Source organism: Rhinopithecus bieti, unplaced genomic scaffold (assembly GCF_001698545.2).
Source record: "Rhinopithecus bieti isolate Rb0 unplaced genomic scaffold, ASM169854v2 scaffold_69980, whole genome shotgun sequence".
Classification (NCBI taxonomy): Eukaryota; Metazoa; Chordata; class Mammalia; order Primates; family Cercopithecidae; genus Rhinopithecus; species Rhinopithecus bieti.
Window position 1 is genome coordinate 506,608 of NW_016826299.1, and position 14,930 is coordinate 521,537.

General features: G+C 41.6%; 1 protein-coding gene across 1 annotated transcript in view; it reads left to right on the forward strand.

The window, feature by feature from the left end:
- CHSY1 (chondroitin sulfate synthase 1) overlaps positions 1-14,930 on the forward strand; it is a 75,371-nt gene that overhangs the window by 14,294 nt on the left and 46,147 nt on the right. Inside the window, exon 2 of the mRNA XM_017863398.1 lies at positions 1,234-1,729. Coding sequence (XP_017718887.1) covers positions 1,234-1,729 — 496 coding nt within the window. The remainder of the gene's footprint in view (positions 1-1,233; positions 1,730-14,930) is intronic.

The following is a 14,930-nucleotide window of genomic DNA, read 5'->3' on the forward strand; positions in this document are numbered from 1 at the left end:
ATTTATAAAGAAACAGAGGTGGTGGTATTGTTGTTGTTGTTGTTGTTGTTTTTAAATTTATTTTTTTGAGACAGAGTCTCGCTCTGTCGCTCTCATCTCGCTGCAAGCTCTGCCTTCCTGGTTCACACCATTCTCCTGCCTCAGCCTCCCGAGTAGCTGGGACTACAGGCGCCCACCACTACGGCCTGGCTTATTTTTTTTGTATTTTTAGTAGAGACAGGGTTTCACCACGTTAGCCAGGATGGTCTTGATCTCCTGACCTCATGATCTGCCCGCCTTGGCCTCCCAAAGTGCTGGGATTACAGGCATGAGCCACCGCGCCTGGCCAAGAAACAGAGGTTTAATGGACTCACAGTTCCACGTAGCTGAGGAGGCCTCACAATCATGGCGGAAAGTGAAAGACACGTCTTACTTGGTGGCAGACAAAAGAGAATGAGAGCCAAGCTAAAAGGGAAACCTCTTGTAAAACATGAGATCTCATGAGACTCAGTCATGACCATCAGAACGGTGTGGGGGAAATTGTCCCCATGATTCGCTTATCTCCCTCCAGGTCCCTCCCGCAACATGTGGGAATTGTGGGAGCTATAATTCAAGATGAGATTTGGGTGGGGACACAGCCAAACTGTATCAGCCTTCTTCCTTGCCTCATGACAGCACTTTCATGCCCTGCATTCCTTGATGTTAACCCTGTTTCAGGGGAAGGCTCCCTGTTCTGTTGGTCTAGCTCATGTCCTGTGCTCTGCTCTTTGTGAGTACTTCTCTTAGTTTATGTCCTCTCCGAGTTGGGGACCACGTTTATGTTCACCACCACATCCCTTTAGCTTAGCACATACTTGGCACTTGGTTCAAAGAAAATTTTTTGAGTGAACCATTTGATTTTGTTTTTTGTTTTATAGAGCTGAGAAGTTTGTAGGTAGGGAGTTGATAGTATCACAGAATTAATCTGTATACCCAGATCTTGGTCCCCTGGCAGTTTGGTTTTCAGCCATAACTAAAACTTTGTTATCCTAGAACAGTTTTAACGCTTCTTCATGTTTTGTTGGGGTTCTTTTGAAAATTAATTTAGACTTTGCAATACCCAGTAACCTGGGCTTTCATTAAGAGGAATCAAGCAGGCCAAGTAGCTTTTTATCATTCCATTGAACACGGCAATGCAAAATGGGCAGATACGTAAATCCCTGAAAATCAGCTTGGAATAAACTGTTCTCTAACTGATACTTATTTTAATTCCAGAACATGGTCCAAGACAATTCCTGGGAAAGTTCAGTTCTTCTCAAGTGAGGGTTCTGACACATCTATACCAATTCCAATAGTGCCACTACGGGGTGTGGATGACTCCTACCCGCCCCAGAAGAAGTCCTTCATGATGCTCAAGTACATGCACGACCACTACTTGGACAAGTACGAATGGTTTATGAGAGCAGATGATGATGTGTACATCAAAGGAGACCGTCTGGAGAATTTCCTGAGGAGTTTGAATAGCAGCGAGCCCCTCTTTCTTGGGCAGACAGGCCTGGGCACCACGGAAGAAATGGGAAAACTGGCCCTCGAGCCTGGTGAGAACTTCTGCATGGGGGGGCCTGGCGTGATCATGAGCCGGGAGGTACTTCGGAGAATGGTGCCGCACATTGGCAAGTGTCTCCGGGAGATGTACACCACCCATGAGGACGTGGAGGTGGGAAGATGTGTCCGGAGGTTTGCAGGGGTGCAGTGTGTATGGTCTTATGAGGTAAGAACAGAATTCTTTACCATGGGAAAAACTTAATTTTGTCAATTTTGTCGTTAGTTCTGAGTATATCATAGGAAATAAGAGATGATATCCTCTTTGAGGGTTAAAGTTGGCATTATTCTACATTTTTAGCCTTAGATTAAAAATTTCAGTTCCCCTTTATTACCTTTTCTCAGCTTTGAGTGCATATCTTCTATACGTTTTCTCCCCCCCCTCCCCCCCCACAGAGTCTTGCTCTGTCTCCCAAACTGGAGTGCAGTGGTGTGATCTTGGCTTACTGCAACCTCCGCCTTCTGGGTTCAAGCAATTCTCCTGCCTCACCCTCCCGAGTAGCTAGGATTACAGGCTTGCGCCACCACGCTAGGCTAATTTTTGTATTCTTAGTAGAGACGAGGTTTCACCATGCTGGTCAGGCTGGTCTTGAACTCTTGACCTCGTGATCTACCCGCCTCAGCCTTCCAAAGTGCTGGGATTACAGGCGTGAGCCACTGTGCCTGGCTCTTCCATACTTTTGTCCTAATACTTAATAAATAATGGCATTTGGGGCCTAAAGAAAAGATAATGGTTTGTTGATGGTCACAGTGATATTTTCTTGATTATCCAGAAAATCATCTTGTCTGACTTCTGCTGATTCCACAGATGTAATTGCAAGAATGTAGGATGTCTCCCTATTTGTTTTTGCAAAGGCCTGGCTCTTCTCATCTGGTCATAATGACCTACACAGATTAGAAACCTATCTGTTTTGAACTCATAAAAGGAATCATGATGTGAAAAAGCCAATAGCATTTGGTTTTGCATTTGTTGTGTACCTTGACTTTTCAGATAGTGATTGTAATCTGTGAGTTTACAATATAGTTACTGCTTTAGAATAGGTATCGTGCAGCTTCTGAGTTACCGTGACACATAAATGAAATTGCCGAAGGAAGTCCGATTGTAGATGTTTTCTCTGTAGCAGTTCTAGAGAAGATGAGTTGGCTTTGGACTTTCCTCTGTTGTTATTGGCAATGTGCTCCCTTTGCCTGCAGTTTGCAGAATCTAGTATCAGTTAGGGTGAAAGAAATTATTTAGGTTGTGTTGTCTTTAGATTAATAAAGTATTGGCAGTTGTGAGGAGCAGAGGGAATTGCTAGATCTTTTGCCTAAGAAAAAGAATACACTTTCTGATATGAACTGTTAGCTTTTTTCTGGACTAATTTTCTACAGCACGTACTTGAAAGAGTAGTACTCCTGCCTGTACTTGTCTACCCCCAGACTTGCTTTTAAATGTCTGCTAATCACTCTTACTTTTTTTTTTGTTTGTTTGAACTTTAGGGAAGTGGACGTTTTCAAGCATACACGGGGTGGTCATGTAATTTTTAATTATAAAGTCACAAATACATTTTAAGTCCTAAATGTGATCTTGGGTGAACTCTTTAATCCCTGTGTGCCTTATGCTATCACCCCAACCCCAGCACATAGGGGATGGCTCACTGGGCTTGCAGGATCTCTCTGTTGTCACGGATTTTTGCAGTGAGGAAAGCTGTTTGAGGATTTCATGCTGTTTTAAGCAGAATACAGCTGGCAGTATTTCTGCATTTTGCCCATCCTAATTAAGTAGTTATAGCCTTGACACATTTCATTATGGTTAAAACATGTAACACGTTGTATATTTTGGAACACTTTCCCCTGACCATCATCCCCGAGAAGCCAACCTTCTTGCTGTAATCATAGAAAACAGACTTGCTTTTTTGAGAGAAAAAGTATGTCTTAGTGTGATCGTGTTGTTATATACTACTGGACAGACGCCAACAGAGCCAGTCTCTTGAGTTTGATCAAGAACTTGGGTTTAGCATTAGTGCCAAGATGTAGTTAGAAAGTGTCATCCTGGGGCTACAAGGGTGGGAGGCCATTTTGGAGATGGTTTTCCTCTGATATGAGGTAATTACAAAAGGTTTCTGATGGCCTACGAAGGGGTGCATGGGGTGCATGGGGTGCATGGAATTATCCTGTCTGGACACTGGGAGCCTCCTCTTAGGCTTGATGCATCCTGTCAGTGGCCTTATCAGCTAAAGGGACCTGGTTAGTGAGAAGGCCCCCAAACCTGGGTAGTTCCCTGTCTCCCTGCCTTGGGAGGTGAGTCTGGGGCAGCAGCAGCAAGGCTCTCCCTGGGAGTGTGGTTAGTTGGGCCTGCTGCAGCTCTGCATTTCTTTAAATGCCCTGTGGTGATAGAGCTTTGACTCAATGCTGCAGGCTTCTCCTCAGGGGCTTGTGCCACAGGGCCCTCCCACCTGCAGTGCCCAGAGTTCTCTTTTTCTCTTCTGTGAGCTGCGTTGCCTGTTCATAGTCTTGGCCCATATTTCTGCTGAAATGTCAGTCTTACGGTTTTGTTGAAGTGCTTTATTCTGGATGGAGTATCTTTTCTCAGACTATGACTTATCTTTTCACCTTAATTGTGAGATTTTCATTGTACACGAATTGTGAATCTTTAAGTGCGATCTAATGCATCGTTCTTTTCTTTTACGGTTTATACTTTTGTGCCTTGTTGAAGAAATTCTTCCCTTCCTTAGGTCACGAATTTTTTTTCTCCTGTATGTTTTCGTATATGTTTAAAGTGTTGCCTTTCACATATAGTTCTTCATTATAATTTTAAGAATTCATCTATTGGAACACTTGCCATCTTATTAGACCTTTGATTTCTATGTTTTTTTCTTTTTCTTTTTATAAAACTTTAAGTGCTTCTAACTTAAGTTGTTATTAGGGTTTATCATTGTGTTCACCACTCAGGTAAGATTAATCCTTCGTGTGGATGAGGAACTTTTTATTAAACTTCCTGTAAATCTAGTTTCCTCATTACGGCTCACATTATGGGAAATTATTGAGGTGGAGTCTTATGTTAAAGACAATTATGTTAAGCTTTGGGACTTGGAAGGTACTTATTTTGCCCTATTATAAACCTAGCCAGAAGGTATAATTTTTTTTTGGCAAGTAGAAATAATACCTTGGGATAACACTTAAATAATTAAAATGACTTGTGAGGAACAACTATCAAAATCAAAGTCGAGATTCATTTCTAAACTTGTTTTGATAATTATTGGTGGTTATTAATAAATAGACGAGAACTTTGTTTGGAAATAATGTTAAACTCACAGAAAAGGCACAAGAGAGTGAGAGCGTAGGCCTTGAGGCTGGAGTAGAACTGAGAGGAGCTCAGCTCCTGGTTCCCCTTGCCACATGGTGTCAGCAGTATTGACTCAACTCAGGTGAGGCTTTTTTGAGAATTATTATTGAAAGGTTTGAAATAGGAATTCATTTTATCAAGGCAAGTACATTAAAAGCTATACTACTCTTAAGAGGGAACAAAAAGTTGACTTAAGTAACGTATTCATTTTGTCTTTTAACTTTCAAGTTGACATGTACTATACCTATGGAAAAGTGCATAGGTCATAAGTGTAGAGCTCAGTGGATTTTCACAGACTGCATGCAGGCAACCAGTACCCAGATCTTTCTTTTATTATTTCTCATATTTGACTAGGGGTGAAGGTGTAGAATGAAATTTGGAGATAGGCAAAGGCGAATTTGACAACTTTAAAATGTTTATTGTTTTTAATGGCCGATACATGTGGCTCAAAATTCAGAAGTGCAAAAGGGCTTATAGGAATACGTCTTCCTTCCTCTGCCTCCAGCCCCTGGGCTTCTGCTGTGAATCAGCCACCACGGTGCCTCCTTATGGAGGTTTCCTGTGTGTCATATCGTATCATATACAAACAATTAAGTTTCTTCTTCTCTCCCCATTTACATGAATGGTAGCGTAATACTATCTACGTCTTGGAAGATTTCCCGTTTGGTAAATAAAAGAACTTCGTCTTTTTGATGGACATTCAGGGTATTTCCAGTTCTTTCAGCAGTGTTTCTAGGGGGTCATTTAGCCCAAGGCTCCCCAACCTTTTTCATGTCATGACATTGACTCAGTTCACTCACACTGAGGAGCCTGTCTCCAAGGGCTGCTGTTACCCCAATCCCTAACTGCTGTCCCCTCCACCACCCTTACAGCCCCGTACCACTCTAGGCCTGGAAGGATTATTATCTGGGCACATGTGGAACTTGTTTGTGTTACACCCGCACACCAAAATATACCAGTTATGAAGCTCTGAGTTAGCCGGTAAGTACTTGTTAAGGGCTCATTAATGAGCCCAGAACTGCCCTCTGAATTGGTAGGGAAATTGCAAAAGATTGAAACTTGAATGGCCGCCTTTTTCTGCCTGAAGGACTTTAGAGTAGTTGAGGAGACAAAGACCATATGTTCATGAAACAGTTGAAGAAAAATTAAAAATATGAAACCCTGTGATGCTGATTTTAAATATAAAACAGTACAGGGAATGCTGAAATGGATAATGTTCTTTTTATGGGAAGGCATATCATCAAGGGAAATTGGAGTTTGCAGCAAAATGTGTAAAAAGATAAAATCTTCCTGGTTAGTCTGACTGTCTTACAAAGGAATGTTGAACATCCATGTACCAGAAGCCTGGGGTATTTTTCCCTTTAATAATAGAAGAAATACTGTTTCTTTAAAAAAAAAAATGACAAATTACAATTGTACATATTTATGGAGTATGGTTTAATGTATTCATGTATATGTTGCATAATGATCAAATCAGGAAGATTAACATGTCCATCACCTCATGAGAGGTTTTTGAATGTTCTCTCCACAAAGAAATAATTTTTCTTGACTTTGGGTTGTCATGGAGATGATTTGTGTTACAGTAGTTGCTTCCTCACTTGTTTAGGCTGCCCGTTAAACTCGCAGGCCTGAGAACCAGGTAGACCCTCAGTGGCTAGAATAGATGTCCCAAAGAGTGAGCACTAATGCTGCATGTTCTATCTATTATCAAAAGTGGGGTATTAGGGCAGGTGTGGTGGCTCAAGCCTGTAGTCCCAGCATATTGGGAGGCCAGGGTGGGTGGATCACTTGAGGTCAGGAGTTCAAGACCAGCCTGGCCAACATGGTGAAACCTCGTCTCTACTAAAAATACAAAAATTAGCCGGGCATGGTGGCGGGCACCTGTTGTCCTAGTTACTCAGGGGGCTGAGGCAGGAGAATCACTTGAACCTGGGGGGCAGAGGTTGAAGTGAGCTGAGATCACGCCACTTCACTCCAGCCTGGGCAAAGGGCAAAACTCCGTCCCCCCCCCCAAAAAGTGGAATATTGAAGTCTCTAATATCATTATTATTTTTAAGGCAGACTCTCGCTCTGTTACCCAGACTGGAGTGCAGTGGCATGACCTCAGCTTGCTGCAGCCTCTGCCTCCTGGGTTCAAGTGATTCTCGGGCCTCAGTCTCCTGAGTACCTGGGATAACAGGAGCGTGCCACCATGCCCAGCTAAATTTTGTATTTTTATTAGGGATAGAGTTTCACCATGTTGACCAGGCTGGTCTTGAACTCCTGGCCTCAAGTGATCTGCCTGCTTTAGCCTCCCAAAATGCTGGGATCACAGCTGTGAGCCACCACACCTAGTCAGAAATCTCTCATGTTATTGTTGAATTATCTGTTTCTTCCTTCAATTCTGTCAGGTTTTTCTCCTTTTATTTCAGGGCTGTGTTTGGGGATGTATATATGTTTATATTTGTTATACCTGCTTGATGGATAGATACTTGTATCGTTATAAAATTCCTTCTTTGTCTCTAGTAACAATTTTTGTCTAAAGTCTATTTTGTCTGTTAGTATAATGACTCCAGCTCTCTAGGTAACCATTTGCATGGTATATCTTTTTTCATCCTTTTGCTTTCAACTTGTTGGTGTCTTTGAATGTAAAGTGTGTCTCTCATGAAGACAGCATATAGTTGGATCATTTAAAAAATTCATTCTGCCAATTTTGCCTCATAATTGGAGTGTTTAATTAATTTGCATTTAATATAATTACTGATAGAGGAGGACTTATGTCTGCCATTTTGCTATTTTCTGTATGTCATATCTTTGTTTTTCTGTTACTCCAATACTGCCTTTTTTATTACCTAGTGTACCATTGTAATTCCCTTGTCATTTCTTTTACTGTATTGTTTAGTAGTTGCCTTGGGAATGAACATCTTACCTGATAAGTTAGTTCCGATTAATACCAACTTAACAGTAGTAAACACAAGATTTGCTCATGTGTAGCTGTGTTCTCTCCTCTCTTTGTGCGGTTGCTGTCAAATAAATTATATCTTTATACATTGTATGCCAGTCAACAGAGAGTTATAATAATTGCTTTATATACTTGTCTTTTAAATCAGATCAGAGAAAAAAGGAATTACAAATAAAAAATACATTTATATCCTTTTTTACCTATGTAGTTACCCTTATTGGGCTTTTTATTCATGCCTATTTGAGTTACTGTATAATGTTCTTTCATTTCAGCTTGAAAGACTTCCTTTAATATTTTTCATAGAGCAAGTTTGCTAGAGATGGATTCTCTTTGTTTCTCTTGGAATGTCCCAATTTCTCCTTCACTTTTTTCCTAATTTCTCCTTCACTTTTGAAGGACGTCTTTGTTGGATACAGAATTCTTGGTTGCCAATCTTTTTCTTTTATCACTTTGAATGGAGGCTATCTGGCATTCATGGTTTCTGATAAGAAATCAGTTTTAATCTTATTGAGGATCCTTTGTATGTCATGCGTTGCTTTTCTTGCTACTCTTAAGATTCTCTTTGGCTTTCAACAGTTTGATTAGGATGTGTCTAGGTGATCCCTTTGTGTTTATCATACTTGGAGTTTGTTGTGTCTCTTGGATATGTGGCTTGTTTTTCATCAAATTTGGAGATTTTTCACTTATTATTTCTTGAGTATTTCTGCCCCTTTCTCTCTGTCTCTGTTTTCCTTTGGAACGCCCAGCATGCTGTGTTCTACTCATTTTTACTCCTGTTTTCTTTCTTTCTCACTCTGGATAATTGCAGTGGCCTACTTTCAGTTTCATGGATTCTTCCTTCTACCTGTTCAAATCTGCTGTGATATTTTCATTTCAGATATTGTACTTTTCAACTCCGTAATTTCTGTTTGGCTCATTAAAAATACAAATAATTTCTGTCTCTGTATTGGCTGCTCTTCCCCCCTTTGTATGGGCCATACTTTCTTGTTTCTTTGCATATCTCATAATTTTTTTTGGAAACTGGACATTTACTTACTATTATTTGAATGTGACAACTCTTGAAATCACATTCTACCCCTTCTTCAGGGATGTTATTGCTGGACTTTGTTATTTGTTTAGTGTCTTTTCAGAACCAGTTCTGTACAGTGTATTTTTTTTGTATGTGGCCACTGAAGTCTCTCCATGATTTTGTTTAGTGCTTGGCTGATGACCGGACAGAGATTTCCTTAGATGCCTGGAACTAAAAAGTTTCTGACTCTTTGCTGAGGGGTATGTGTACATGTTGGTGCTTGCCCTGAACACTCACCAGGCAGTTGACAACTCTGCCTTAGCCTTCACTTAACTTGCTTGTGCAGAGAGCTTAGGGCCTTCTTGGATCTTTGCTGAACCTGCACACACCCCCACACATGCATGTGGCCTTGTAGATTCCCAGGAGTAATATATTGAAGCTTTTTCAAAACCCCATATCACATCTTATTCCTTGCTTTTCTTTTAAACTTTTATGTAGCCTGTGTTTTTTGTTGTTGTTGTTGTTCCCCACCCCGCTCCCCCACCAGGTTTATGGTTAGCCATCCCCTTGGGCAGTGCAGTATTCAGCAATTGCCTGTGATTGTTCTTGACCAGCCCCCATTCCGCTTCCAAGAAGCTGTTTGCAGTAGAAAAATTCTGAGTCAGGTCAAATAAAGACAACATTGCAAGGTCTTCCAGGGAACCAGATAGGTCAGACAATGACAGTTCTTTGGGAATGGGGCTTTGAAGGAGCTCCAGCCCCTTTATGACCCCTCTAGTGGCTTCCAGGCTGCTGGTTTTTGCTGTGATTGTAGACTGTTGTTTTTCAAGGCTAGGGTAGAAAACAGGCTGGAAATAGGGCAAATTAAAATGCCATAAAGCTTACTATTACCAAAATTTTCGTCTTTTTCTTGCATAAATGCTGTCTGGATTATTGCAAATCTTTAATATCCAGAGTCCTGAAAAGGTTGTCGCTGCCCATTTTTGCTAGCGTTCTCTTTACTTTTAGGGCAGACAGAATTTCTGGAGGTCTTCACTCTGCCATTTTCACTGATGTCACCTAGGAGCATCCATTATGGGGCCTTAGCTCCACAGCTTAAATTTTGCTTTTTATAATTAGATGAATTATGCTGAGTGTCCGCTTATACTCTGATTAAGAAGTCAGGGTAAAAAAAAAGAAGTCAGGGTATTGTGCTCTAAAAATTAGAAAGACTTCCAACCAATTAGTTACAATATTCACATTAATTTCAAAAATAAAAAAAAAAATTTGAACATCTGTAGCAAGACACTGTGCTAGCTGGAGACACAGCAGTGCAGAAAGCCAAGACCATGGTCTCCTATATGCTGGTGGAGCGAGGTGGGGTGCAGTGAGACAGATAGTGCAGAGGAGTATGTGTGGTATGTTTAGGACATAGCATAGTGGCCAGCATGACTGGAGTGGAGTGACGAGGCAGAGCGGGGCGAAAGGGTAAGGCCAGACAACACCAGAGTTGAGGGGATGCAGGGAATGCTAAGGACATTGGTTTGGGCACAAATAGGCCTGACTTGAATCATGTTGCTTCATTCAGCTTCGTTCTTCACTAGCGGTGTGGTCTTGGGCAGCGAGTTACCTGACTTCCCTGAACTGTAATTTCCTTAAAAATGGGGCGAGGGTAGAAATTGTCTGTCTTATAGGATGGTTCCAAGAATAAATTGAGATGATGCATGTTGCCTGTTACCATAGCTCATGTTTGGGACATGCTTGTGAAATGTGAGGTGGGCTCTGGTGGGAGGCAACTGGATCATGGGGGTGGATCCCTCATAAATGGTTTGGTTGTGGTGCTGTCCTCCTAACAGTAAGTTAGTTCTTTACAAGATCCGGTTGTTTAAACATATGTACCACTCCCGTTTCCTTGCTCCCATCTGTGCCATGTGAGATGACATGCTTGTGAAATGTGAGGGCTACCAGAAACTATCCTCAAGTATCTGAAAAGCAAAGCCCTTCAGAACGCATTCCCTGAGACTGCACGTAGATTTTGATCTATATAAACAAATACGTGAATATGCTTTGTAGTAACATTATAGTCTTGGAATCCCATGTGTTTGTTTTTACAATTTAGGGAAGACTATTTTGACAGAACCAATCATAGTTTACCTAAAATGGATGTGTTAGTTGCTTTGAATCTGTGATTATTTTGTTGGCAGAACAAACCTTCTCCAGGTACGTGAACATCTCTGAAATGGTTTCACCATTGGCTATATCAGAGTCCTGTGATTGTGAGAGCCTGTTAGCACATTCTCAAGGAAGTGGGATTGACATATCATTTTCTTTATCTTAAGACATAGCACAGTGGCATTTCCTTTATACATTTGTAGAGGTTGAGATCACAGCTGTTATCACCTCAGTTCCCATAGTAGAACTGACGTGTTAGTCTGTTCTCGCACTGCTATAAGGAAATACCTGAGACTGGGTAATTTATAAGGAAAAGAGGTTTAATTAACTGGTGATTCAGTAGGCTGTACAGGAAGCATAGCATAGCACAGGCATCTGCTTGGCTTCTGGGGAGGCTTCAGGGAGCTTCTCATGGTGGAAGGCAGAGGGGAAGCAGACATCTCACATGGCACAGATGGGAGCAAGGGAAGGGGGTGGTACATGTGTTTAAACAACTGGGTCTTGTAAAGAACTAACTCACTGTTAGGAGGACAGCACCACAACCAAACCATTCATGAGGGATCCACCCCATGATCCAGTTGCCTCCCACCGGAGCCCACCTCCAACACTGGGGATTACATTTCAACATGAGATATGGGTGGGGACAAATATCCAAACTATATCAGCAGTAGTCTGCCTTTTAAAACATACATCAATATTCAAAGGATTTTGAGATAAGAATAAAACAAGGCTCGACAGTGGCTCATGCCTGTAATCCCAGCACCAAGGTGGGAGAATCACTTGAGCCCAGGAGTTCAAGACCAGCCTGGGCAACATAATAAGACCCTGTCTCTGTCAAAAAAAAAAAAAGAAAGAAAGAAAGAAATTGGCTGGGTATTTTGTTGCACGTAGCTACTTTGGCGGGTAGGAAGATGGCTTGAGCCTGGAAGGTTGAGGCTGCAGGGAGCTGTGATTGTGCTACTGCACACCAAGGCAGGATACTGTAAGCTATACGGGAAAGCACGGGGTGGGTGCTTGGATCAATTAGAGCAAACAGGATGAGTTGGGGAGCTGTGGGAGGCACTCCGGTTGCCTGGGCCATGCCCTTCTGTAAAGGTGGCTGGGTTTCTGGACTGTTCCAACCAATCATGAAGGCATCCTTTCACATTTTTAAGAGGTCTTAAGATGGCATCAGCAAAGCTTTTGAGTCTTTAGTTCTAACATTTAATCATTTTTATTGAACTAATAAGACCCTCTGCTGTTTGAAAAGGAACAGGTGAGGGAACAAAGGTGAAGCTGGATCTGGTGGTGGCAGTGTTGTTCATCTAAGGCAATGTTGTTTGGGATAGGAAAATCGGAGGTAAAATGTAAGGTTTAGAAGTGTAAGTCAGTGTGTGTGTGGATGTCAAGTATTAGCATTGCCTGTGGGTCTTAGACCAGGTGGGAGTTTCTTAGAGGCAGACCATCTGCAAGAGAATCACTTCAGGTGCTTGCTAATGGGCAAATTTCTAGACCCCAGACTTGGCAAGTGGAGTCCAGTGATCTGCATTGTTTACAGGCTTCTCTGGTAAGTCTTATACTTGCTAGTGTTTAAGAACCATCATTGCCATTTAGCCCTGGGTCTTTCTAGTAAGTAACTTTTATAAAGTCAGGTTGGTGGGAGGCCAGACTTGGCACACAAATGCCCCCAGTCATATGTTTGATAGGTTAATGCTTTATATATATGTTTTCTTTTCCTTTCTTCTCTCCTCTGAGCCATGTTACTGTCAATGAGTTGTATAACCAGATGCAGTAATGTGTTACTTAATGACAGGGATGCATTCTGAGAAGTATGTCTTCAGGTGATTTTGTTATATAAACATCATAGAGAGCACTTACACAAGCCTAGACGGTACAGCCTCCAACACACCTAGGCTGTATGGTGTAGCCTGCGGCTCTTAGGCTCCAAACCTGTACAGCATGTTACTGTGCTGAATACTGTAGGCAACTGTAACACAATGGTGTTTGTATTTCTAAACATATCACAACATATGAAAGGTACAGTAAAAATAAGGTATTACAGTCTTACGGGACCACAGTATAAGGGGTCAGTTGTTGACTGAGACATCGTTACAGGGGCCATGACTGTAAAAGTGAGCAGATGAGTGGTCAGCACTAAATCCTGAGTCACAATGTGGAAGTACTCTGTATTAGATGAGATGATGAAAACAAAGAACTTTTGGCCAGGGGTTAAACTGACAAACACCTTACAGCTAAAACTAAATGATATTTTAAAGCATCTTTTGTTTCTGTAATTGATGATTTTACAAATATTCATGTGGTCTGGTTATAAAAGACTTCTTAAGTCTCAGCTTTTATTAGTTGCCATGAACTGTAACTCCAGATTTATTTATCAAACAAATTATAGTTTAAAGAAAGTAGTTGGTCGGGCATAGTGGCTCATGCCTGTAATCGTAGCACTTTGGGAGGCCGAGATGGGTGGATCACCTGAGGTCAGGAGTTCGAGACCAGCCTGGCCAACATGGCAAAACCCTGTCTCTACTAAAAATACAAAAAATTAGCTGGGCATGGTGGTGAGCACCTATAATCCCAGCTACTTGGGAGGCTGAGGCAGGAGAATCACTTGAACCTGGGGGGCAGAGGTTGAAGTGAGCCAAGATCGCACCACTTCTCTACAGCCTGGGCAAAGAGCAAAACTCTGTCTCAGATAAAGTAGTTAACAAAGTATTTGTTAATCACTGTGGTGGTTTTAATGCTTATTTTAAAGTCTTTGATAATCTTCCTCCTGGAAGTGGAGCTTAATTTCCCTCCTCTTGACTGTGGAGGAACAGGGTGACTCGAGTCTCCTTAATGGAGAATGGGAATCTGGTGGACACCACCTTGACATCACAAGAGTGGGTCACGTTTGTATCAGGTTACCCCCTCAATGTGATGGCATGAGAAAGACATGTCACCTCTGCATAGTCTTCCCCAAATCCACAACCCCAGTTTAATCAGGAGAAAACTTCAGACAAACCCAAGGTGTGGGATTTTCCACAAGATACTTGATCCGTGTTCTTCAAAAGTGTCAAGGTCACGAAAAGCAAGGAAAGACAGGGAAACTATCAGAGGTTACAGGTGACCAAGGAGGTGGGATTACTAAATGTACTGTGGGGCCCTAGATTGGACGAGAAACAGGACATTAGTGGGAAAACTGGTGAAATCTGAATAAAGTCTACACTTTCAGTAATAATGTATACCTATATCAGTTTCTTAGTTTTGCTCTGTGTGGCATAGTTAAGTGAGATGTTAACATCAGAAGAAGTGGGGTGAAGCTGTGGGAACTCTCTCTGCCATCTTTACAATTCTTCTTTAACTCTAAAATCGTCTCGAAGTAGAAAGTGGCTAGAACCAAGAGATAATTGGACACAAAAGTGATGTCGCTTTCTCTGCCTCTGTGTCCTAATGGCTTCTCTATGCCAAGGGGAAACTAGGCAAAGCAATAGAAGACTAGATCCTCTGTGACTCTAAGTGGATATTGTGCAGGATGTGATTTTTAGCTTATTGACTTCTAAGAACCCTCAGACAGAAAGGTCTTTGTGTGTGAGGGCTGTAGACTTCTAACCCTTACAAAGAGCTTATCAGTTGAGCAAGCTTATAATGTGCTGTGTTATTACTGTAAAAAATTTGTAATGGTACCATTACAGCAAAATGTTTCCCTGGCTAAAAAGGTCTTTCAGCATTCACTCCGCAATTTAACGCTCAGGCTTGCTGACATCATCTTGGTTAACCCTGTAATGTTTGGCTTCTGTGTTTTCTCTCATTGAACTCTTGTAGGGATTTAAAAAAGAAAAAGAAAAAAAGTACAAAGCTATTTTCTTTGATGTCTAGCACTTATTTCCACAGCCTTTTCTTTCAAAACAAAACAAAACAAAACAAAAAACTCCCTGTGACAGAAAATACTATAGGTGCTAGTTTTCTTTCAC